The sequence below is a fragment of the Apis laboriosa genome, unplaced genomic scaffold, assembly GCF_014066325.1.
Source record: "Apis laboriosa isolate Shangri-la unplaced genomic scaffold, ASM1406632v1 scaffold9_cov152, whole genome shotgun sequence".
In the NCBI taxonomy this organism is placed as follows: Eukaryota; Metazoa; Arthropoda; class Insecta; order Hymenoptera; family Apidae; genus Apis; species Apis laboriosa.
This window is the reverse complement of record NW_025224966.1, coordinates 4,964,350-4,989,803: the sequence shown is the minus strand read 5'-3', so window position 1 is coordinate 4,989,803 and position 25,454 is coordinate 4,964,350. Positions and strand designations below refer to the sequence as shown.

Genomic DNA, 25,454 nt, shown 5'->3' with positions numbered 1-25,454 from the left:
ACATATTTAATATATGTAATGTAATATAAAAATTATTATAAATAAAATATGTCTGTCTTTTATTATATATTTATATATATAACAATTATAATAAATTAATATAATACAATTATATTAAATATCGACTTTAATATTCGTTCTATAAGAACAATAGTAATGGCGCGCTTAATAAATTCAACGGAAATTTTATAACATACCGGCTTTTTAAAAGTACGGATTTATATCGTTCCAATTTAACAATTTGACAATACAGATTTGAAAAGTTAAAATGTTGAAAAAATGTTGAAAATATATATATAAATATTATATTATTAAAAATAAAAAAATTTATATTAACAATATATTCAATATATTGAAAAGAATTTTGAATTGCACAATTTGTGAAGTTTTATCAAGAAAGTAAAGGTTAACCATTAAAAGTAAATAAAATGATGCAGATGAATAAAAAAGGATGTAAAGAATTGTTAATGCAAAGAATGTTCTTAGCTATAATTTCCAGTATAGCAGTACAATTCTTTCTTGTGACTCTTTTATTTTTAATTACAAATTTAAACACGGATTACACATCATGGATTCAAAATACATGGATAGCAATAACCTCTTTTCGAATGTGGAGTTATTTCTGCGTTCTTGGTACTGTTACATTTTTTCAAGGAGTTATTTGTAGCAAAAATTATTCAAATGTACCACCTTACTTAAAAAGTAGGTTTAATAAATTTTGTGGAATATTTACATCACAAAATATTTTACTGGGTGCATTACATATTATCATTGGTGGCCTTCTTGTTTGGATGCATTTATCAATCAAAGGAGGTAGATATGGTTTTTTAATGACAGAATGTAATATAGTTTATGGAACATGTTTAAAGGAAGAACATTACTTTTTATTTCTAAGTGGATTATGGAGTGGATTATATTTTTTCTTAAAGACTAGTATCTTTCATACGAAATATTTGAAATTTCCTATAATATTTTCATCAAAATTTTCAAGATTTAAAACAGGAATATGCTCCTTACTTCCATCATTGATGATTGAGTGTATATGGCCAACTTTATATTATTTAATTGCTTATTATTTCTTAGGTTATAATTGTTGTTGTACAATATTATTTTTATCATCTGCACAATTAGAAAGTGAACCATTGAGTAATATTTCTAATTTATTGAATTTTTCATTGATTTTTCAATTGTGGTTATATCAATTGATATTTGTATTAGCAATTAATAGCATGTATTTATTGTTTGAATTATATTTGACAGAATGGGTTCTTTTTGAATTCAAACAGAACAATGTATTTGACATTGATGAATCTAGAATGACACTTTCTGAAGCATTGTCTATAGATAAAGTACCAATAATGCAACATCTAGGATATTTAGATTTAGTTACAATAGTTCAAAAAGATAAGACAAGAAGGAGTATATTGTTTACACTCAGTCAACCTGGAGGCCACCCTTATAATTGGAATTGTATTGTAGAAAAATGTATTGGTCTCATTAAAAAATTTTCTGATGATCTTACTGCAGCATATGTTAAACCACAAGAAATACCTCCATGTGCTCCATGTTCAACAATAACACATGTTAGTACATTTCAAAAAGAATATGTATATCGTATGCGCAATTTAGTAAAAGAAGAAATACAATTACCTACTGATCAAACTGACATAAAAAAAGAAGATGATGAATTATTCATTCAAAAATTTATAAAAACAAAATGGAACAATTTTTTGACATATTTACTTTCTAAACCACTTATTTCTTACATTTTTGGGGAAATAGAAGGAGGTAAAGTGTGTCATATTTTATTCAATGGACAAATGGTAATTTGGGCTGCAGATGCAATTTCATCTTTAGCTGTAGTATCATTAACTGAAGATACTTATGGAATTGCCCAAAAAGATCTACCACTTATAATTAACACTTTACTTGAGCTAAAACAAGCTCTTGATAAATTACAGAAATCGAATATTATGGCAAAAAAACAAAATGGAGATGATAAATTTATTAAACAAATCTTCTATTCTTTACGTGCTGCAACAAAGCGAAGCCTTTACAGAATTGTTACAAGTTTTGAAATTTATATGCAAGATTTAGCATTAGAAACCAGAACAATGGAACAAATATACAGTTTTCTCACTTATAGAGAATAATTTTTAATTATATATAGGAAATAAATTTTTTTTTTTGTTGAATACAAAACCTTAATGTATATACATATTTATAAATATTTTTTACTTACACTTAAAATACATTTGGTATTAAAATATATTACAAAAGTATATGATTATTTTTTATATTTATATACATGAATTGTATTTATAATTAATGCAGTTTTTTCTATTTAACTTTGTAACTTATGGATGTACAATGTTTTTTAAAAAAAAATTACTGTAAATTAAATTCTAAATGTACTGAAATAAATGTATAAAATATTATAATAAATTAATTATTTTTCAAATATTTATGACTTTTCTATAAATTTTAAAAAAATATTTTGCGATAATAAAAAATATTATAAAAAATTATATTTTTATTATAATAAAATTTTACATTTTCTTTAACATTTGTACAACACTAAGATTATAAAACAATTTATCTCTTAATATTAACCATGTTTTGGATTGTACTTCTTGTAATATGTTTAAATAATTTCTTAAGGATTCAGTTTCTGTTATTGTTGTTCCATGCCATTTTAAAAATACAGCTAAATAAGCTTGCGATAATTCAAAATCTCGTTTTCTTTCTATCATATAATAAATCATTTTCATAAAATGAAGTAATAAGATAGTCAATGTTTTTTCATCTGCTGAAAGTGATTGAATTTCAAAATCGATAGAACTTGGACTCATACATTTTAATTTTTCAATAATTTCTTGATAATTATTATTTTCTACAGATAGTAAAGATTTGCCAAATACAGTAAGACTTTGAAAATCAGGATGGACGATAAATTTTTTATTCGTGTCCGTATTCGTAACATCCGAAAAATCAAATCTCAATTCTAATGATGGAATTGTTGGTAAGAAAAAAGGAGCACTTTCCACTGTTTTAGGTACTTCTTTTGGTTTGTTTCTTTTTTTAACAATATCTATATTTAATAGATTCTGCCATCTAGAGTGTGCTAAACCAGACATTGTAATAAGATTATCCTGAATTTGTTCTGGAGAAATATACTCCAATTCTGGTTCAGAAAGTTCATCTTCTTTACTATCATTAATTTCTATTACCGAATTGGGAAGTCCGATCATTGGAATCGGATCATCTTTATTTATTGCTTTTAAAGAAATATGGGAATAAAGAGTGCGATTCGACCATAAATATATACCTAGATTACACACATGTGTTGTAGCAAGAAATTCTCCAGTTGGGGAAAAATGTAATGATGTACATGCTTCTGGAATCTAAAATATTATATTTGACTTATATTTAAATATTTTCGAATTTTTGTAAATTAATAATATTTTAAAATTAAATCGAGTTTTACTAATTTTTTATATACCTGAAAAATATCTATTAAATTAGAAGAAGGAATATCCCATGTACAAATTGTACAATCCATAGATGCTGTTATTAACCATCTTGAATCAGGATTAAAACATGCATCTGTCAAGCGCCCTTTATGTCCTTCAAAACGTCGAACAATTTTTTTAGTATCAAGATCTATTAATACAATACTAAAATCTTCCAATGCTACAGCTATAAGTGAACTTTCATCATGATATCGTATCCATTCAATTGGCTCATTTAGTATCATTTTTGCTAGTGATTCTGTATCACCTTAAAATTAAAATATTAATTATTATTAATTATTATATTTTATTATTTTCACATACATCCTTTTTAATATATATGATATAAAAATAATTCATTTTTTTACCTATTTTTGGTTTAAAATTCCAATACTTTATATATGCATCTTTTCCAGCTGTAATTACAACTTGATTCAAAGGATCTACCATTACACCTTTTACAGGACCTTTATGTGCTCCTTTATCAGTACCATAACTAGCTCTATGGATTCCTGATTGTATATTAAATCTTTCTACATATCCATTACTATATCCAATAACAACAAAATTTCCACATTTTGTTAAACATACACTGCTTGCAGTAATATTATGATTGCCTTTAAATTTTTCTGGAAATAATTTATATTCTCCCATTCTTGTTTTATCAAAAGACCATGTAGTAACTGTACCCAAACCAGAATGTGTTGCTACAATGTTATCCCATTCTTTTTCTCTTGTTACTTCCATAGCAATTTCAGTAATTGGTGGCATTTGTAAAGGATCTTCAACAGCTCTTCCTCTTTTTTTTGCAGCTTTTCTATTAAAAGATGCTCTTCCTAAACTTTTATTTAACATTTCTGAAATGGTAGAAAATAATCTCACAGAAGAATCACTACCAGCAGTTATTATATTTTCACCTTCATTGCCATAAAAACGAATAATAGTAGGAGGTTCTGAATGAGCTTCTCTGATTCTTAAAAGTCTTCCAGCTCCATCAGCTAAATCAAATATCCATAATTTTAAAGAATTATCAGGAGAAGATGATACTAAGAGTGGTTCATTGGGTAAATATTTTAATCCTGTTACAGCTCCAAAATGAGCTTTATGAAGTTGACTTTCTACTTTACGTTGCTCTAAGTTCCAAAATACAATATGACCATCTAAACTTCCTGTAGCCATAATTGGATGTTCATCTGTGCGAAAACTAATGGATGTTATACAACCCCAATCTTGCATTAATTCAAAAATACTTTCATCAAATTTTAAATTATGCAATATAATTCTTCCATCATTTAAACCAATTGCTACAACATCTATTGCCGGTGCTTGTTCAAGTGCAGTAACTGCTGTGTTCCAACCATTAAATGTATAAACTGATTTTAAAATTCTCAAATTCCATAATTGTAATTGACCTTGTTCACTTCCAAATAATACTTTGTTTATGTAAGTATTAGGATGCATTAGTGTTGTAATTTTGAAATGTGTATTATTAAAAGTAAGTTCTGTTATTAACTCTTCTGTTTTAATATCCCATATTTTAACATTACTATTTTCATCAACAGACACTAAATGCGGTCCAAAAGGTAATAAAGTATGCACTGTGCAATCATGACCTTTGTAGATATGTTTTATTTCTGATCCTCTTCGCCAAGCGTATATTTCATTTTCACATGCTGTATAAACGTGATAAACATCTCCCGCAAGACATGTGATTTCACCTGGATGTACTCCTGATACACTAAGAAGTGTAAAGTGCGAACAACTATATGTATGGAATGCATTACCTGTACACGTTACTATAAGATTTTCTTTTCGTCTTTTAATATATCTCGTGATGAGAGGAATATGATTAGAAACATATCCTAATGCTCGATTTCTTAAAAATATTTTACTATGTCCCATTGTTCTTTTTATTTTAAGTAAAAAATAATAAAGTATTTCATCTAAAAACTTAGGTTAGAATATACAATCATGCTTTCAATTCAATGGAAGCAGTGATTATGATGAAAACCATAGACTACTTTATTCAATAAGAGTGCACTCAAAATAATTTTTATAGTTTCTTTGAACATATATTTCCATAAGAAATTTCCATGAGATTCATAATTTTAAATGAACATATTATTTTAGAATATACTTTTCTGGAATGTTTTTGGAATATGAAAATAATGTATTATTTCGTATAATATTAACCTAATTATTTGTTTCGATAAAATTACAATTTTATAATTGTTATATTTTTATTATAACAATGGTTCAACTATTTATAAAATATTCTGTGTTATAATATCGTTTAGATATATCATATACGTAATAATATATTTATTTAATAACGATAATATATATATAAAGATTAATATGCCAAGTGAAAATATAAATTTTATATATAAGGAATGAAATAAAAAAAGCATCATTAATAGTAAGTATTTTCTTTTTTATAATTTCATTTCAGTTATCCGTCACACATTTTCACGGATCCATATAAATCATTTTTATGCTGATATACATATAATATATATATAAAACATATTATATATCAATATCTATTCTATAAAATCAAATTTTATTTTTCTTTTACAACAAATATGTATTAATTTTAGCGAATATTAAATACAATGATAACAAATACATTCATATCACAAGTAACATTAAAATAATTGTACATTATTACTTATCAAATATTAAAATGTAAAGTATAACTTTATTAAATTACGATTAATAACACTTAGACTATTATCTACAAGAAAAAGATAAAAAAAAAAACAATCATATTTGTAATATATAGAAAAATAATATACTACATATGCTTAAAATATATTATATAAATAATTTTAAATATTACATATAAATTAAAAACAAGAAATAAATAAAATAATTATTAAGTCTCGATTATCAGAATATTTACAAATGAATATAGGATATTTATATATTTTTTATGGAAGCTTATCTTTATATAATACATTCACGAATCAAATTCCTTTTTAGCGAATTTACGAAAAGAAGAAAATATTAGTGTAACAATAAATTTAACACGATTCATTTCATACGAAGCTGTTGTGAGAATCTATCTATTTATGAATTTTACGAAAAGACGAGTAATCTTTCGTATAGTTTTGCAGTCTTTGGTTATAGGTTTCGAAAACTTATCCCGTTCTCTATGACAATTGGTTTAAAGAATCGGAAGAGTTTTGGAAATCCACGGGGAATTTTCACACAATTTTTTTGCCATTTATTGACAAATCTCAGTTTGTGTGCCCTTTCATTTGGTACATGTCAACGAGTAAACGCGAAATAGGAATTTCGCCGATGGTTTCGTGAAAAAATAAACGTTCAACCAACTTTGGAAAAATAGACGTCAAACGACCAACCACGTGCATTAATGTCCCGCTTCTACCTGGTTGTCGTTGATAACAGGATTTCGTGTAATCTCCTAAAATACATTGAGCCTGATCTTGTAACATTTTGATCGACTCAGTGGCATGAAGACCTTCTGTTTCTGAGAAAAGAACGTATCATTGATAATAGAGATTTAAAATATTTTTTCGCTGTATTAATTCTATTACATACTCTTAAAAATATATAATTTTTTTTTTTACCAGAAATCAAAATTTTATTACCTGGAGTAAACAGTGCTACTGCTTTCATACATCCCCATTCACTTCTATCTGGTGAAAGTTGCCTAAAACGGCATATTGTATCCTAAAACATAGGTATATTATCCATATGATTTTTAATATAATTAAATTTAAAAATAAATATATGATATATATATATATATATATATATATAAGGTAAATTGATTTTTTTACGATGGAAAGAACAAATGTTTCATTTAAATGATAATTTTGAATAATTACCTGAATTGTAATTAATTGTTGATTTGTTGTAGCTTCGTCCGGTAATCTTGCTCGTACCTGTTCATCCTCCAATAAGCCGGTAATATTCCAAGATATGGACCATTGTGCTAGATGAAGAAGAAAAAGTTGTGTCCAGGAACCTTCGAGTAATAATAATTGATCGTTCTTCGAAAGTGATTGGAATAGAGGTAGGCAACAAACCCATCTTACTGCCATGAATAATAAACGTGCAGTAGTTTCCTGAAATTTTTTTTAGTTGATTTTTGATGTGCGATAAAATATTATAAATGATAATATTATACGATATTATTTAATTTTTTTTATATTTGATATAATTACCTGTAATAGTTCTCGCGTAGGATTGGGATTTGGTAAAGTTCCGGAAGAATTATGACTACCTTCTGTTTGCTCTAAAGAATATTCTGTTTCCGATTGTAATGGTGCATTCCATACGAGTTCCTTGTAAATAAAAAACGAACAGATATTTAAAAATAAAATAGATTTAATAATTAGTAGTATCACAGTAAAAAGAAAAAAATATTTTATTTAAAAATACATTCAAAAAAATTTTAAACGAAATTAATTTTTTAAAAATAAATCCTAAATAAAAATATGGTATGTTCACAATCAGTTACGTTTAATTTATCAGTTTCATCGTGTGAAAACGGTGAAATTTGTCAGATTGCTGATTATAAAGTTTGCAAAGTTTGAATTACTTACTTGACACTGTTCCGCAGACATTAGTATCTGAAGAAGGGGTGGTTGCGGCGTTAGGGCGACGCTCGAGGGTGCTGAATACAAAGTCGTGGTCGAAGGAGAATGCGGTAGAGCCAATGGTGCCGGGGACGAAGAATCTTCTGGTGGTTTCTGAACTAATGCCACTGGCCGTGGATAAGGCGAAAACCTTTGATCACACCTGAACTTTCTGCACACATTATCCTTAGCGTCCTTTTATTCGAGTTATTTAAATGTAAATACTAAGAACATGATTTCGTAATATTTCGTACATTTACAATAAATTATGGTTCATATTTTATTATTAATATTATTTAATTATTATTTTTCATTCTTTTAATTTTAAAATAAAAAGTTGAATCATTTTTTCATAAGATTTTTTTGTTTAAATAGTATAAGTCGATAATGTGTAAGCCATTTATTTCAAAAATATAAATACAACAAATTTTAAAGATTTAGCAGAGCTTTTAAAAAAAAACTTTATACACACCTTTGATGTAACAGAACATAAGGGGAGCTAAGGCCAGCCCGTAATCGATCATTGTGTAAAGGTGGCGCGATTGGAGATTGTTGTTGGGGTTGTTTCGGCTTTCTCGGACCTCGTTCATGTTGTACCGCTAAATATTAATAATAAAGAATTTTGTTATTTTTATTTTTTGAACATTTAATTTTTTAAATGATTTTCTATAATATTTTTTTACAATTTTTTCCTTAATAAAATCATTTCTTTATATATTTTATATTTTTTAAATTTATATATCGTTAAGTATTTTAAAATAAAAATTCAAAAATAATTAATAATGAGAAAATTCGTAATTCAAAAAGAAGAAATTTATTTCAATACATGGAAAATTATTTTTTTCTTTCTTTTACGTATAATTTTCGTATATGTCAAATACACAAGAAGCTGAATGATTGATTTATGAAATACACCTTCAATGTAATCACAAGTGATCTCTTAATGCCGGAGTACCATCTTCAATGGTTCTATTGATGCCACTCAAGTGCTTAATAGGGGAAGCAAAAAAGACCCGCGTAGGATTGAACCCGGGGTTGAAGATTCCTTTAAATACGATAAATTACACTTTAAAAGAGTCAATCGTTTATCACGTTTTACTGTTCTATAAAAACATTTACATCATTCAATATCTTTTAAATATCTTTGTAAATAACGATAAATGAAGAAGGATGATGAAAAATTATTAGAAATGATTTATTCATAATTTAATATATTAAAAAAAAAAAAAGTATCAAACATTTGATACTACGTAACATTCAACGAGAAGAATAAGATTTTTGGAAAATTTCAAATTTAAAATATATATATCTATATAAAAATTCCATATAGATAGAATAATTATACAAGATCATATTTCTAAACTCTATATATCGAATCACAATTCAATTTCCTCGTGGAAAATTAAACTCGAGCCCGCAATTCCACCACGATCCTGCCACGATCTCTCGCCTCATTTGCGCATCGATAAAACCTCAAAGTTTCTCGTTCACCCATTCGTGATCGACCCATTCCTTTCCCCTCCTCCCCATCCCCGAAGAGGAAAAGCAACGGAAGCCCAACGATTCAACCAAGATCATCTCGAGGAATCACAAATCATCTTTCGCGATACTACGACCCCCTCCCTTCCTCTCCCTCGATCTTCCACCGGTTTCCTATTAATATCGCCCAAGAACTTAACGGTGGGAGCGAAAAAGAGTGCGCGCAGGTTGCGCGGAATTGAGTCGAGGGGGAGTGGTACTGTTCGAGATGTACGAGCTGTATTTCGTGGCTCGTACAGGCTGGTTGGGGAGGAATGGTCGAGAGGAGGCCTGTAGGAGGGTTGAATCTAGCGGGAGAGGGAGCGAGAGGGAGAATAGAGAAACGAGAGAGAGTGAACGCGATGGCTAACCGGGCGTCAGCTTCTCTCTTGTCAAGGCATCGCGAGAAAGGAAAGAGAGAGAAAGAGAGAGAGAGAGAAAGAGATGGAGTAACAACGGAGAAAGACAGAGGCGTACACACGTTGAAATATGTAGGAGGGTGTCGATGTATGCGTATGAGAGAGAAGGAGGGAGGGAGGGAGGAAGAGGAAGAGAGAGAATGGAACTGCAACTGGGTGGCAAGCACATCATCATTAATGAGGCTGAGCGGATAGCAGCCGTGGATTCCCACGTTCGCACTGGCGTCGCAATATCCGCGCTTTATCCGACCTCTCTTTGTGCCATTGGCGGCGTAAGTATCTCTTTCCTTGATCCGAGGCTGACGACGAGATCGCGTGCGTGGAAGAGGAACGAGGGGTTGGAAGGAGGTCAGAGATGGGAAGGGAACTGTCTTTTTTTGTTTTTCGAGCAATTAAGGTTCCCGAGCAATTCGGTTCCTTTTTGCTCGAATTTTGTCTTAGATGTTTCGTTGATTGGGAAATTGTTTAATGAAATAATTTTAAAGAGTGAGTACACGTGTATACGATGCAAGTAATATTGGAATAATCGATTAAATATACGATTGTTTTTGAATAAGTGAATTAGTTTAATTTTAATTTAATTTAATTTTTAAGAATTATAAAGAAATGTTGATTAGAAGTGAAATGTTATATAAAGTATGGGGAGGGTATGTATGTAATCAGTTGGAAAGTAAGACGAGATGAAATCCGCTTCGGGTCTATTTGTTTTATCGAGTAAATTGGCCGTGCATCGGAACAGGTACAAATATTATTATTTTCCGAGAGTAATAATTGTTTTTTCATCGGAGAATTTTCAGCCGAGCGAAAAAACCAGCAGGAGCCGCGAGCTTGTTTGCTTTGTAAGCAAAATTCCTCGCATGCTGCACGCGGTCGAGATATTAAAATATAAAAATTATTTTTAAAAATGTTCTCCCTTTTCTTCTCTTCTTTTTTTCTCGCCGGATAAGATAATATCATTTCGAGTTAATAATAATTTAAAATTTTTATAATTTTTATCGTCATCAATATTATCATTTTAAAATATTATCAGATATATAATTTTTAAATGTTTTTCAAATAATTTTATGATGATATTAAATGCAATACACGTATTCTTTTTATCATATATACATATTATTTTGCTTATCGTTGCCTTTATCTCGCATGCGCAAAATTATAGAGCGAGTATTTTTTTTCCCCCTCCCCCCTTATAATAAACTCAACTTTTCCTTTTTAATCCATATATATTTACAAATGTAAAATTACTTTTAATAAATAAAACGAATTTCAATAATAAATAAAATAATTTTCAACAAATATATTGATAGATATATTAATTTTATATTGATTTAAAATTCATATTCTAATAATAGTTTGCAAAATTAATAACATCCAATCCAATCAATCTAATTACTCAACCTTTTTGATAATCTCCAATTGATAAAATAATCCATCCATCTACAAGAGCAACAAGAATAAACCTATAAATCAATTGTTACGAAGTCTCAACAACAAGATGCATCGACGAAAATCGCTTAAAAAAATCCAGGGAAATAATAATATCATGCAAAATAGAATCCGTGCGCATAAACGACGGATAAACATGGTTGATCGTCACCGAGGAACAAAATCCCCCTCCCCTTCCCCTTCCTTCCTCCCCCCAATTTCATCCCCCGATGGCCGTGTCTCAACGACGATCCGACGAGGGCACGTTCCTCTTAATTCGTCGGGACAATTTTTCGCCATGGGTGGTTGGGGTGGCTTAAGCGGGAGGGGGGAGGGTGACGATTTTCGAGTACGTGCGTGCTCGCGATCCGGACGTCGAATGGACGCGGGGATTAGGATTCGCATGCGCCGGAATGGACCGCGCCCTTTTCATCCACCCACTCTCCTCCATCCTTTCTCTTCGGCCTCTGTCTCGTTTCCACGATCGCCGCGCTACGATCCGGCGTGGAACGCGGAGAGAAGCCACGAGCCACGGCGTAATACTCGCCGTTGTGCCACGTGTGCACCACAATGCGAGTTCCCACAGTCGAGTGGCCTGTGTACAACCCGACTATGGCCAGGTTAGGGCCTCGAGCCTTTGCGTTTTGTCATTCATCCCTCTTGGCAGGGGGGGGAAAGGGAGAAGCTGGAGGAGGGAGGGGACGTGGATGACCATCGTTCCCGAGAAGAAGGGAAGGACGAGAAGGGGGAGAATGCGAGATCTGGAGGATGAGACGGTTGAGAAGGAAAAGGAGCAAGGTTTGGAAAGGAAAAGGGAGCAACAGGGGGATGTCTGTTTGGGATGTCTGTTTGGGGTGGTGGAAAGGAATAAATTTGTAGGTATGAATAGATATGGAGAAGGGATAATTGAATTGTAGATTATCTAATCGCTGACAATCTGAAGGTTTCTGTAAGCTTTCGAATCTCTTCAAGAGGAATGTTCGAGAATATACGATAATAATAATTATATTGAAGTTTGTTAAAATATATCGAGAGTATATCGCGATTTGAAATCAATAAAACATAAGAAATGTAACGAACATTCGGAAATTCGATCCATTCCAATTCAACCAAGATTGAGAACCAAAAGGGAAAGATTATAGAGAAAAGATCGTAGAACAAATCGAGTTTAATCTGCCTCATCCTGCCGGATGCAAGGAAGAATCTAAAAGAGTACTTATCAGTAACTGACAAAACTAGAATAACAAGAGAGAGGCAGAAACAAAGGAAAAGGAATAAAGTAGAGTGCGAAACGGTGGAAAAGCAAGCGGATAAAGGAGCACAAGTGTACAAGTGACAGAAATGGTCGGAGAACGAGAGCACGTGATGCACGTATGCGGGAGAACGAAAATTCGACTGTGCGCCACTGTGTATACTCTTCTCTGTACACGTATCTCTATATACATACACATGTATATGTGTACATATGTGTACGTATGTGTGTGCTCGACCGTGCGTGGGGTCGGTGCTCACACGGGCCATGGATCACAGGGCTCACACTCTCTATCCTGCTAAACGGTAAACCGATCTGTGAACATTTCAGCAGTCAGCGATCTCCAAGGCTAATCCTCGAGTGAGTGGGGTTGATACATCGACTACCACCACCACCATCACCGACGGCCCTCGCCTTCACCACCATCAGCATCGCCATCAACGTTTCCGTGCCGTCGAGTTTAGCCGATTGGAGGGGCCGAATTCGCGATTCGTGTGTCGTACCCGCGTGTACGACGCGCCCGTACACGTGTTACCACTCCAGAGAGATTCATATGGAGCTTCCACGTGTGTGTGTGTGTGTGTGTGTGTTTGCGCGTATTTGTGAACCGAATGTGAGCGAGCGTCGGTGTTGCTTGCGTCGGATAGAGAAAAAGGGAACCGATCCTTTGAACCTGTTTTCTGCCTTTTTGGAAAATACTATGAATGTTCTGACATAGGGGATGAACGGTGGAAGATTGGAGGATTGATGTGTGGATCTGAGAAGGTATTGGATTTGTAATGAATAATTTTTTTTTTCGTATGAATTTAAGTAGTAAGAACCAATTATTGACTTGTACTACTGTCTTCATTGAAATATAATATTGTGTATTATGAATGTTCTGACATAGGGGTGGAAGATTGGAGGATTGGTGTGTGGATCTGAGAAGGTATTGGATTTGTAATGAATAATTTTTTTTTTTCGTATGAATTTAAGTAGTAAGAATCAATTATTGACTTGTACTATTGTCTTCATTGAAATATAACATTGTGTATGGAAACAATATAATTTCAAATAATAATTTATCAATAGTACTAAGTATTCCAATTAAGAAATTATAGCATTATGTTTTTACTTGAATCTGTGATTCACGTGAAGAATTTTCCCGATCAATATTAACCGATTTTTCAACGATAGTTTTTAAAGTAAAAAATGTTTAGTAGTGATTATTCTGAAACGAAATACGTGTTTAAAACAACGAGTTAGGTATTATGAAAATATCTTATCGTAGTTACAAAAATTTGATATAAAAATTCTTTGTGTAATACATATTCATTCTTAATAGGGTATGATCTGTTGTCTCTTCCGGAAATCGTTGTCTGATTCACGATGCGACTAAATACGTATGTATGTTATGCAGATTAACAGGAGGGTTAGCGCATGACATTTCACATATGTGTAAATGAGATGACCAACGATTAATGGACTGTTCAATAGGATTATGTGTCCAATAGAACCCTGTATAAGGGACCTGTACACGAAGATTCGTAGTCACGTTAATTCAGAGATATTCGTGTTAAATACAACTCGCATCTATTGCTCTTCCACGATCAAAATCATTCGATTCTTTAATCACGAATCCCTTTTTTCCCCACAATTCTCAATACAGATATGTTTATTCAATTCATTCCTTGTGCAATTAGCCATGATCCGAAATTTTTTAAAAACACGAACTCTCCTTTCCTAAAAATTCTGAACATATATTTCTATTATATTCGTTCCATTTACGATAATTTTAAACTACGCTTTAAATGTAACGTTTTCCAAAACTACGAATGCACATATATTTCTTTAACACTCCAAAAATACAAAAATACAATCCCAACAACCTTTAAACTTTAAAATCATCAAAATTGAAAAAGTCTTCACGTAATTAATCCAAAATTATAAAATATTACATATATTCTTTCAACAACCCTAAAATTACATTCATTTCTCTAAAATTCTTCGTTTCAATCAACAACAATAAACTTCGAAAGATAATTAGCCAATTCGATCGAAACAACCCTAAAGAATTCGAATCGTAAAGAAATTACATTCGAATGTCTGGCGCTCCTTTGAAAAAAAAATCGCGATAGAGGCTTCCCATTTCGCGAGATGCATAAGCTCGCGGCCGTAATTCTCTCTGTTACGTGAACCGTGTCCATGAACGCGGTTCCTCCGAGCGTTAGTATGACAGGTGACGATCAAAGCCCGGCTTAGCGCAACGACCCGTTCCGTCTACACACATCGCGCGTCCTACCGCAAGAGGGAGAGACCGTCCGTTCGCTGTCTTCCTCTTTCCACCCCCGCGGCGGCCCGCTTCGCACGCTCGCCATCCACCGTCCTTGTCCCTCTTCCGGGGGACCCGCTTTACAGTTTACCGTTTATGTGGATGGATTGATGCTGCCGGCCGCGTGTACGGCACGCCTCGCTTCGTTGCGTTACCAGCCGTCCACTCCCACGCAACCCCCTTCCAATCGTTCTCACCCCTGTTCTATGGTTTTACCCCGCTTCTTCGTCGCCGGCCGTGGTCGACGCCAGCACGCGGTCGGTTCGCCGATCGGCCAGAGAAAACCTTGTTACCGCTCCATCCTTTATAGCCGCCTTTTCTATTTCTAGAGACATTCGGTGCTTCGCTTTTCCTTTCGTTACGCGATAATTATGAAAGAATCGGTGAGTGATTAAAAGTTTGTAGCCTCGATTCTTCGTTGTCCTTTTATGTCTATAGGTATTCGGTTTGGTTTTCCTTTCGTTGAATGATAATTATGGAAGAACGATCGGTGAGTGATGATTAAGTAGGTTTGTAGCCTCGATTCTTCGTTGTCCTTTTATCTCTATAAGTATTCGGTTTGGTGTTCTTTTCGAATGATAATTATGGAAGAACGATCGGTGAGTGATGATTAAGTAGGTTTATAGTCTCGATTCTTCGTTGTATTTTTATATCTATGGGTATTCGGTTTGGTTTTTCTTTCGTTCGATGATAATTATGAAAAAAGAATTATGATGAGAGAGCGATGATTAAATAACTTTGTAGTCTTGATTCTTCATTGTTTTTTTATCTCTATGGGTATTCAGTTTGATTTTCTTTGCCCGTCGAAGATTAGATACGTTATTTCAATGAGTTAGTCGAATAATCAAGATTATGAAGAGCAGCTAATTATACTAGTTATATATAGATAAATGTTATTATACATATATTTAAAGTAAAGTTTATTCGAAATTTTAATTAATTAATTTGTCAGACTAATTTTATTTCTCTTGGTTTGATGATGTTGATTAACTTGCAATCTTTTTAAAGAAAGAAGTTTAATAATAGCAAGTGTAAAATAAATAATTCTTGAAATATTTAAAATTTACACGTAAAAATTAATGAAATTCCCAAAGCATAATTATCAAATGTTAAAATCAATCTCGAAATCTTATCCATGCCCTAGATCACGTACCCTCGTGAATCCTATCTTAATTCAAAACGATGCGAGGAAAGTTTTCAATTAATAGCGCGAAAGGCTAAGTCTATGACTTGTTCGAAAACGAAATGAACGAACCCCTTTAGCCCTTTCTCGCCTTACGGGTCAACATCATTCCCAATGTACACATACAAATCGAGGCAGCCGCTTGGATCTGCAAACTTTGCCTCGTTTCATGCCCAATCGATCGTGGCTCGCAACTTCCAAGTTTAAATCTCTTTGTTTCCGTTCATAATTCGGAGCCACCCTTTCTGGAGGTGGCAAAAGCACTCTGAACCGGAATTAAACCGGCGCGTCCCGTGTTTGCCCCTTTCGCCCGTAGAAAATCGGGATTATTTCCGATACTTCGTTTCCACGATAACTTTCCAACGTTCACGCTTCCCGCGTTTATGTGGGGGTGGGAAATGATTGACTTCGAGCTCTAAAATTTTCAACGCGAAGAAAACTCGCGAAGAAGAGATTTCGTTCGAGAATCAATTTTCACAGAATTTTCTCACGATAATCATGAAAAAACATCTCATCACGAATTTCAAACTTTTTAAAAGAGCCCTCTTCTTCTCAACTTCGTCCGTTCGAATCCATTTAAAAAAAAAAGGGGGGCAGAAGGAATTTTATTCAGAAAAAAAAAAGAGAGAAGGTAAAACTAATATGGTATGGTAGGAATCGTTACTTGCAAATTCGATAAAGAGACGAAAGGAAGTCGAAGACTTGGAGGAGCGGAAGGAGGATTGGACGGGTCGCCGCGAAATCCTCTCTTTCCCTTTACAAGTTACAAATCCTCGGCGGTAAGCCGCTTGGTAATCTTCTGATATCGTTTAACGCCATATTTCGCAAAATATATACGCGGGCCCGGGCGAGGCGCGTTTCGTCGAAAAGGTAGGCAGGGCAGAGCAAATGACACCGGTAGGGTAGGGATGAATTTCCTGAGCGAAGGGTGCTGGTACACGTTGGTGGTGTGAGGGGTTAGAGAGATCTGTACCGGTTGTCAGGCGGCGGATGATTGCATGCCTGCGGCGGAGCTTCGCGAAGCACCGCATACATAATATATACCACTTACCGAGTGGTCACCTACGTTTTATGGGCGCCTCACAACGTTCCGTGACGTGATAAAAAAAAATATATATATGTATCTTCTCGCGGTAAAAAAAAATACTATGCCTGTAAAACGAAAATTGTAACCTCGAGAGAAAATAACATACGAACGATGTGTAACGATGTGTTCCAATATGAATTATCAAAAATAACTTGATTTACGTTCTTTCCAATTATATTTAAAACGTATAGATGCTTTTGATGTTGGTACAATACAATCTTTTATCCAAACAATTCAAGACGTCCATCAACTTTTTTCCAATTACTAATATCAATCCAATATATTATCACAACGAAACCGTCAAGTTTTCAACTAACCTGACAAAATCAACCTTCGAATCGCGATCTTCGTGAATCACTCGCCTTCCTTTTTTCGCCTATTTCGATAACAATCACCCCTTTCATGCACGATGCTACACACCTTTCTCGATTATCTGCTCGCATCGCGTCATCAATTTCCACGAAACTGGGAGCATCCAGAGGAAGGATGCCTCGCGACGAGCACGAGTGTACTCGTTTTACGCGGATGATGATTGGGGGGAGGGGGAGAAGGAGACAAATGAGAGGCGAAAGAGGAAGAGAGAGAGAGACGCAAGAACCGGAGGCTCACCTCACCCCGTGTGGAGTCTCCTTAACGTTAGGAAGCTCTGCCACTAATTGAATCTCCTCTCTTACTCGCGTCTGGAGCCTCAGCAACCGCTGGGAACCGGAGCACCCGTCCTGCATTAAACACCCCCGACACCCTGTCCACCCTCATCCCCATCGAGCTCGGTCTGGTCCGCCCCTGGCTGCCTTTCTCTTTCGATATGTACCTCTATCTCTCATCCGCCGCTCTTTGCCTTCGCCTTTGAATATGCTCTGCCTTTCTTTCTCTTCCTTTCCTTTTTTTCTTACTTCTCGTCTCTTTCTCCCTTTCTCTCCGCGCCGCTCCTTCCTTCTTATTTAACCGCCTGCGACGTTTCTCGAAAGAGTATCGCTTCTTGATCGAGATCTCCTTTCCTTCGAGATCGCTACTCCGCTGCTTGTCTTTCCATTTCTCTTTTTCATTTTTTCGTCGTCTCTGAGTTCTCGTAGTTTAAAAAAAAATCTCGTTTGTTCTTCGATTTAATGAGAATTGGGATCGAAGTATGAAAAATGTTGTATGAAAGTGAAGAGTGTCGTGGTGGTCATGTTTGGACGCAATAATGGAATCCCTTAAATAATAGACGGTCGACGATGATAGATCGATGTGAAAGTTTTCGTATCATTTTGTATCTCGAAAAGATGAACTAAATATAGAATCTCACGAAACGAAGATTAGCAGAAGAGCGATTAATAGACTCGCAACCGTAGAATTTATCGTTCACACGAATAACAAGATGACGTATGATACGAATCAATAAAGTATTAAAATTATGATATACGTGTTAGAAGTGTAAAATTTACGATGGAACAATGGATTATGGAAAATTCGAACAGAGAAGATATAAAAATATGGGACATTTTAAAATTAAGAATAAAATTTTGCGCCATTGAAGGATTAAAAACGATTAATAGAATTTTACACGGGAATGTAAATCATTTTACCAAGAATCTATTAATTACTCGCATAACCGTGACATCGTATTCAGTTGAAATATCAAACGAGGATTACACAAAGTCGTGTACTTATCGATATGAAATCCGATTTACCCTGCCACGCGGAATATACCTTCGAATCAATATCATACTCCGATACTTGGGGTATCGCACAATAGACGGATATAAAATATCGAATCCCCGTGTACATCGTTAAAAGTATCATCGTTGAATAACATCATCGTCATTTCTCGTGTCAAAATTTCCTCCACCAAAGTATGAAACTACTCCCTTCGAAACAGCAGTATAGGGTCAAATAACATAACATTTACACGTAATACAAGAAATGCGACAAAGTTTACAGCAAATAAATGTTAATTACCGTTCGACCTTTCATCGAGAGGACATAATGTAATGCAACATCGAGAGGAGATTACGCGTTTTCGATCGATTAATTAATTAAATGAAAATGGTCGCCAACGGTCCGTATATAGAAGTATACGTATATACAAACTCGTTTCGTGAATTTTGTGGCGATATATATACATAAATATATATATATCGAGAATCGCGTTGGAAAGTAACGCGTCAAGTGAGAGATCATGGAAAAAGCGAAACGTGGTATGACGATGCGGAATCGTTATTGAGTCTCTCCGCATTTCGTTCCAGTTCCATTGAAGTCTCTCGTGTCGTCGATTAATAGAGATACGCGGCATGTTGCGCGAGAAATGCAATTTCGATCAAGTTTAATACTGGGTGAAAAATTCGATCGAAAATAGGTCGAAACATCTCTGACAGTGAGTGCGGTGCACTGGCGATACTCGTTCTTGCTTATGTGAAAGTTGTCGAACGCGTTCCTTGAGATAAGATCGTATCGATTTTCCACGTGTTAATTAATTAATTAATTAGGTAATTTTAGGCGAGATGTAAGAATTAAGGATTTTCGGTGAAGAACGAGCGTAAGATTATTTTGAATAATTATTAATTTATAATTGATAGTCTGCGTATACTTCTGCACTTTGAAACGATATAATTATATAATTTTTAAAAATTTGAAGATAATAAATTTTGATACTTGATTTAGGCGTATCCATTGACGAATCAGTTGTAAAACCAACGACAAATAGACGATTCGACCATGATTGCTGTTTTACTAGGTCCACGACTACGTTTGCTTAGGAGGGTTTGTCTGACCAATAGCCACTAAAGTCACTGTCTTTGATAGGCATTCGTGGTAGCTCGCGTAACCACAAATTGCGACGAAAGAAATGCTAATTCGTAGAAACGAAGCCAACAATTTCATTCTCAAATATGGCAAAAATAATGTAATAATTTTTTTAATAAAAAAAAAAACTTTAGTGCAACTTCTACTTCATTTTCTACTTAAATCCACCACAAAATGATAGCACATACTGTAATTTAAATTAAACGTGTTATTAGTTCATACTGGAAATGACAAATGACAAATACTCGATTTATTTTATGTATATAATATGTTAACCAATTTATTTCGTACATTTTTTTTTTTTACATCGATTGAATATTAAACACACATATGTATTATAAAATGAAAGAGAAACGTGCAATCATTTTGTCATGAATCGTAATATAAATTTGAAAATAAGCAATTCTACATCGTATACATTGATTATATACAGTACAGACAAAAGAAATAGACTATCCAAATTCTACTATCATTTATTTCCCCTATCCAATCATATTCCATTGGATATATATCATTTAAATTATAATAAATATTAATAAGATCAAATAAATATCTTATAAATTCATTTATTCGAAAAATTAATTCTGCACTCCATCATCCTCATTTTTACATTTCACATTAAGAAATACTATAATTTTCAACCAGAATTTTGTTACATTAAACTCACAACAAATTATATTATTATAAACAACAATTATTCCTCACAAAAAGATCAATACGAATACATTAAAGATGATTAATTAATTATCTCTTTCTTCTAATTAAAAACCTTTTCTATTTTTTACTTCGAACCACTTCTCATTAACTATTCTTTTTCTTCTAGTGATTCTCACATCTCTGCTCAAATCTTCAACTCCTCGGAATATGATTCTTCTTCCCATTAAAGAAGTTCAAATTCGTCAAGAAATGGTTTCTCAAAATTCTCTAAGTTAACTGAATTAAAAAAAGAAAAATCGTCATACTGTAAAATATTTAATTACAAGATTGAAGCCTATTTCTTTCGTCTCTACTATAGCTAAGAAGGGTGTAGAGTCCGCGGAGAAAACGGAGGCAGCCTGCTCTGCCGGTGGGAGCTCTTCGAGGCCCTCCTCTTGACAGGAAAACGCGCCATTAGACCGGCGTCCCGTTGCTCCTATGATATCGTGGTATTCTTTCCTCTCGCGGAATCACACACCTACGATACTTTTTTCTATAGGAGACGTATATCTGATTCTCACGATTCTATGTTAAACATACAGAGAGAAAGAGAGAATAAAAACATTTGCACACCGTCTCTTACCGTCTCTGTTCATATTGGCCTCGAAACACTTGGCGAGTCGGCATGCACGGCATTGGTTCCTGTGGGTCTTGTCGATGGGGCAGCGCCCTTTCATGGCACCCTGCACCTTGCAGATGTACCTTCGATTGCTGTGTATGCTCCTCTTGAAGAATCCTGAACAACCTGGACAACATATAAAAATTTCGACCTTGTTTTAACGAGTTGTTTTATCGAGTTTCGAGTTTCAACATTAAAGGAGAATCGAACGATAAATTTTCTCTTCTAAGATTACTTTAAATACTTTAAAAATAGATGGTCCAAAATTATATCGTAGATTTAAAGAAAGATCATGAAATATATATGTATATATATATATATATATATATACATATTCCTCTTAATGATATATTTTAGGTTGATTTGTTGATTTTTTTTTTATTCTTAAAAAGAATAGATAGAATACCAAAGTTTCTGCACCTGTTTCTAGAAGCACCTATATATGTACCGACGGATAGGTCACTATCTCTGCATGACGCATTTGTAATTGGCCATTAATTAACATTTTACCCTTTATTATTTATTTAATTGATAATTGAATTGGCGTCTCTTTTTAATGAACGTTCCGAACGAATCTAATCTAGGAACTGTTGCGAAACTTGTCGTGAAATTCGAATATGTATGTATTTTAATTAGCTGTCAAGTGAACGAATTGTCAAATAAAATTTGTAATCAACGAATCTGTTGTTCTCTTATATAATGGATAAACCGTTGTTGTGTCTTTTAATGGAAAAATTGATGTACAGAAGAGCTTGATAATTACCGTCGCAACTGTAGATGCCGTAGTGTTTTCCAGAGCTACGGTCACCGCATACCAGACACGGTATATCAAGTAATCTGTCCCCTACAACAGAAATTGACTTAATGGAAAAACGGAAAGTCTAATAAAAGTGTTAATTATAATTCTCGTTTCTTTTTTTCTTTTTTTTTTCTTTTTTTTTTTTTTTCATTTTTTATTCATATTCGTTCGTTTGATAATTGATTGAAACGTTATTTTTATTTTCAAAAATATATAATTCACGAACGAATCATGATCAATTTAATAAATCAAAAATTGAACTTTATTAAGGATGTATCTCTTCTATCAATGCGAAATTGATTGGAATTTTTTAAAAAAAGTACACGGTAAATAAATGATTATTTAAATAATTAAAGTTTTTACAATATTTCTAAATGTTAGAAATTGTTAATTACTATGCGATTATAATTAAGGTATATCTATTCTATAAAAATATTTATTTTAATTTATGTTCCGTTTAAATTTTTAATGACAAAAAGTTTTAAAAATCATATTTTCCATAACTCAATTACTTGACATTTCCTTCCTCAATATACGAAAAATTAAAACGATAAAACAAATTCATTGATTACGTTTATATCTAGTACTTTCTGTCTGATCATATACCGATATTTCTACTTAGTCCTTATTCTCCAATGCATTCAAGCAACCTTTCCCCTCGAAACTTTCTTTTCCACGTATTTTTACAAATTTTCATACACGTTATACCACTCTCAACAGCTGTGTATCACAATCACGATAATATTGTTAAACTAATTTATCATTTTTACATTTCTTCGCCAAAACAAGATCCTATCCGCAAATTCAAAATCCAAAAAAAAAAAAAATTCCATTCGTTTAAACATCGTCAATCTACAAGACATAATGTCCATTTAATTAAATCGCAAAAAAAAAAAAAAATACCACAGATAAAATAAACTCGTTTAAATCTCCTTTTGAAATAAAAAGTACTTGAATTTCTCTTTCAAGGCAAAGAGTTGGCCATGCGATTAATCCACCGTGAGAGATATCGAGCAATCGTATAGAGGAGGAGGAGGAGGAGCGGAAGAACTTAAAAACGGAGCGAAAAGCTGGCGGAAATAGGACTCCGTTTAAGAAAGCAAAGCGGACCGCAAGAAGAGCTCGAGCGTTAATCTGTTCTCCCCCTTTTCGGAGGAACCCTAATCGTCCTAATGATCCGCGGCAAGAAAAACACGGCCATGCCTAAGCCAACCAAAGCTTCCGTTTCTGGCCTGGGGAACCAAACCACCTCTTCTTCTCACACCGAAAACCTACCAACCTAACCCGATCACCCTTCAACCCTAACGGATTATTTCCTTTCGACGTTTACGCTTATATCTTGAGAGTGTTGTCTTATGTGTTCTAACGCGTCGATTAAGTGTAAAAGATCGTGACGCGGGATTCAAGAGGAGTCAAGTGTGTCCGATCTTTTGGAAAGGCGAGTCGTGGTGATCATCATCGTTTCGCGAATGCGTTTCGATCATTTCTTTCTTAAATTATTAAGAATTGAAAGTGTTGAAGAATTAGGAAAAAAAAAATTGAAAGTAATTAAGTAAAATTTAATTTTGTTTTTGTTTAATATTCAAATTTTATTGGAATTTTATTTTATTTTGTTAAATAAATAAATAAATTGAATAAGAAATAAGATTCGATATAATGGTATTATCATATTATCATGGAACAGTTATAGGAAAACAGAAATATAAGAACATTATAATCCAACAGAGAATATTTATAGAAATCGAAACAAGTTCGTTCGTTGATAAGTAAACAAGCAAGCCAATTAATTTCCATAAAAACAAATAATTCGATACAAGAATCACAATTTAGAAAAACATCAAAATTTGTACATTCCATACAAACCGAAGATAACCGCTCTCTCATCCAGAACAAATTCCTAACCTCCACAATTCAATCACTAATCCCAATCATCGGTTCCACCGAAATCGAAATCCATTCCAAGGTCACCAACCAACAATAACTCACATTTAAATCAACTCAAAGATCAAATCCAAAAAAAAAAAAAAATCCTTCAAAATCAACCAACGAACCATCAAACCACCAAAACAGAAATTAAAAAAAATCTTAACGCGCATCGAGAATTGGTGAAAACGTCGATAGGCGAAAAAGTTCAAAAAACCCGGCCGGAGTCGAAATTTCCAAAACGTCGAAATCGAATAAAAAAAAGAAGAAGAAGAAAAAGAAGAAGAAGAAGAAGAAGAAAAAGAAAAAAATCAATCGACAACGAACCAATCAAATGGAAAAAAAAAAGAAGAAAAAGTATCAAATATCCCGGTATTAATAATATTTTTACAAAAAAAAAAAAAAAAGAGAAAAAAAAAGAAAAACGAAAAAGAAAAAGAAGAGACACGTGTGTCACTGCGTTTGCAATCAGGGTCTGTTGAAACCACCGCTACGTATCACCGGCGAGAAAATCAAGAGAGAGGCACACGCTTTATCGAACTGACCTGTGCCCATCCTTCGCGACTGATCAAAGTCGAGCATCCCCAGACGGACGACTGGACCAGTGGTCGTTTCCGACACGACGCCGAGGGAGTCGCGCGAAGTCTCGAAGCGTTCTCCGTGACGAGGTGGCTTCGAGCCTTGGCGTAGCTACTCATCTCGCCGGGAAGGGCGGGTACGATCCCCCGTGCTCGTGTACGGGATGCTCCTGCCTATGTGTGCACCCCCTGTGCGTTTGTACGGGGTCGTGTATACGCGCGTATATAGGGGCTGCTGCCCGATTGGCTGTCGGAGTTGCCTATCTCCCCTGACCGTAGCCATACTAGCTGGAATCACGGGTCGTTCTTCAACACGCTCGACGTGCTTCTAGGAGTGGGTGGGTGGACGGGGGTGCCTAACACACGTACAGAACTTCCTAAACGGCCGCGAGTCGGCGTAGCTATGACGTCGACATGGGGGTGGCGAGGGCCTCGAACGTCTCGCGTTCCCGATTTTTTTGCTTTCGAGTCGAGCCGGCCAATTGTCGAGTGATTCATTCTTCGTCGACTTTCGCTTCTTCGATTTTTTTTTTTTTTTTTAAAGTCTCGTTCGTGTAATCGTTCAAACCTAAATTTATAATATTTTTTTTTTTTTTTTTTTTTTTTGAGTATAATGTAAATGATAATGTATGTTTTATATCGTAGTTAGAAATAAGTCATAAAATTGTATAATTATATAATATAATTCTAATAATTGTGGAATTTTATCGTTGAATGTAGCATGTGATGATCCGTGCTTTA

General features: G+C 33.7%; 3 protein-coding genes and 1 long non-coding RNA gene across 4 annotated transcripts; 2 read left to right on the top strand and 2 right to left on the bottom strand.

The window, feature by feature from the left end:
• The first annotated feature begins 196 nt into the window (after window positions 1-196).
• Window positions 197-2,243, top strand: LOC122719891 (nucleoporin NDC1). Its single transcript, XM_043946132.1, has one exon. It carries the CDS (start codon window positions 429-431, stop codon window positions 2,151-2,153), a length of 1,725 nt encoding a protein of 574 aa, XP_043802067.1. The 5' UTR covers window positions 197-428; the 3' UTR covers window positions 2,154-2,243.
• Window positions 2,244-2,496: 253 nt separating this feature from the next.
• On the bottom strand, window positions 2,497-5,469 carry LOC122719887 (WD repeat-containing protein 36). The gene is made up of 3 exons (XM_043946124.1): window positions 3,881-5,469; window positions 3,503-3,780; window positions 2,497-3,404 (listed from the first exon to the last, which is right to left on the bottom strand). The coding sequence occupies exons 1-3, from the start codon at window positions 5,412-5,414 to the stop codon at window positions 2,550-2,552; spliced, it is 2,667 nt and encodes an 888-aa protein (XP_043802059.1). The 5' UTR covers window positions 5,415-5,469; the 3' UTR covers window positions 2,497-2,549.
• Window positions 5,470-6,543: 1,074 nt separating this feature from the next.
• LOC122719897 (protein dissatisfaction-like) lies at window positions 6,544-24,717 on the bottom strand. Its single transcript, XM_043946146.1, has 9 exons — window positions 24,681-24,717; window positions 22,177-22,257; window positions 21,378-21,539; window positions 8,595-8,721; window positions 8,090-8,294; window positions 7,709-7,828; window positions 7,370-7,609; window positions 7,130-7,211; window positions 6,544-7,008 (listed from the first exon to the last, which is right to left on the bottom strand). The coding sequence occupies exons 1-9, from the start codon at window positions 24,715-24,717 to the stop codon at window positions 6,755-6,757; spliced, it is 1,308 nt and encodes a 435-aa protein (XP_043802081.1). The 3' UTR covers window positions 6,544-6,754.
• Window positions 6,901-8,410, top strand: LOC122719901. Its single transcript, XR_006347690.1, has 3 exons — window positions 6,901-7,222; window positions 7,402-7,557; window positions 8,107-8,410. It is a non-coding gene; the product is annotated as an uncharacterized LOC122719901 (long non-coding RNA).
• Window positions 24,718-25,454: the final 737 nt, after the last annotated feature.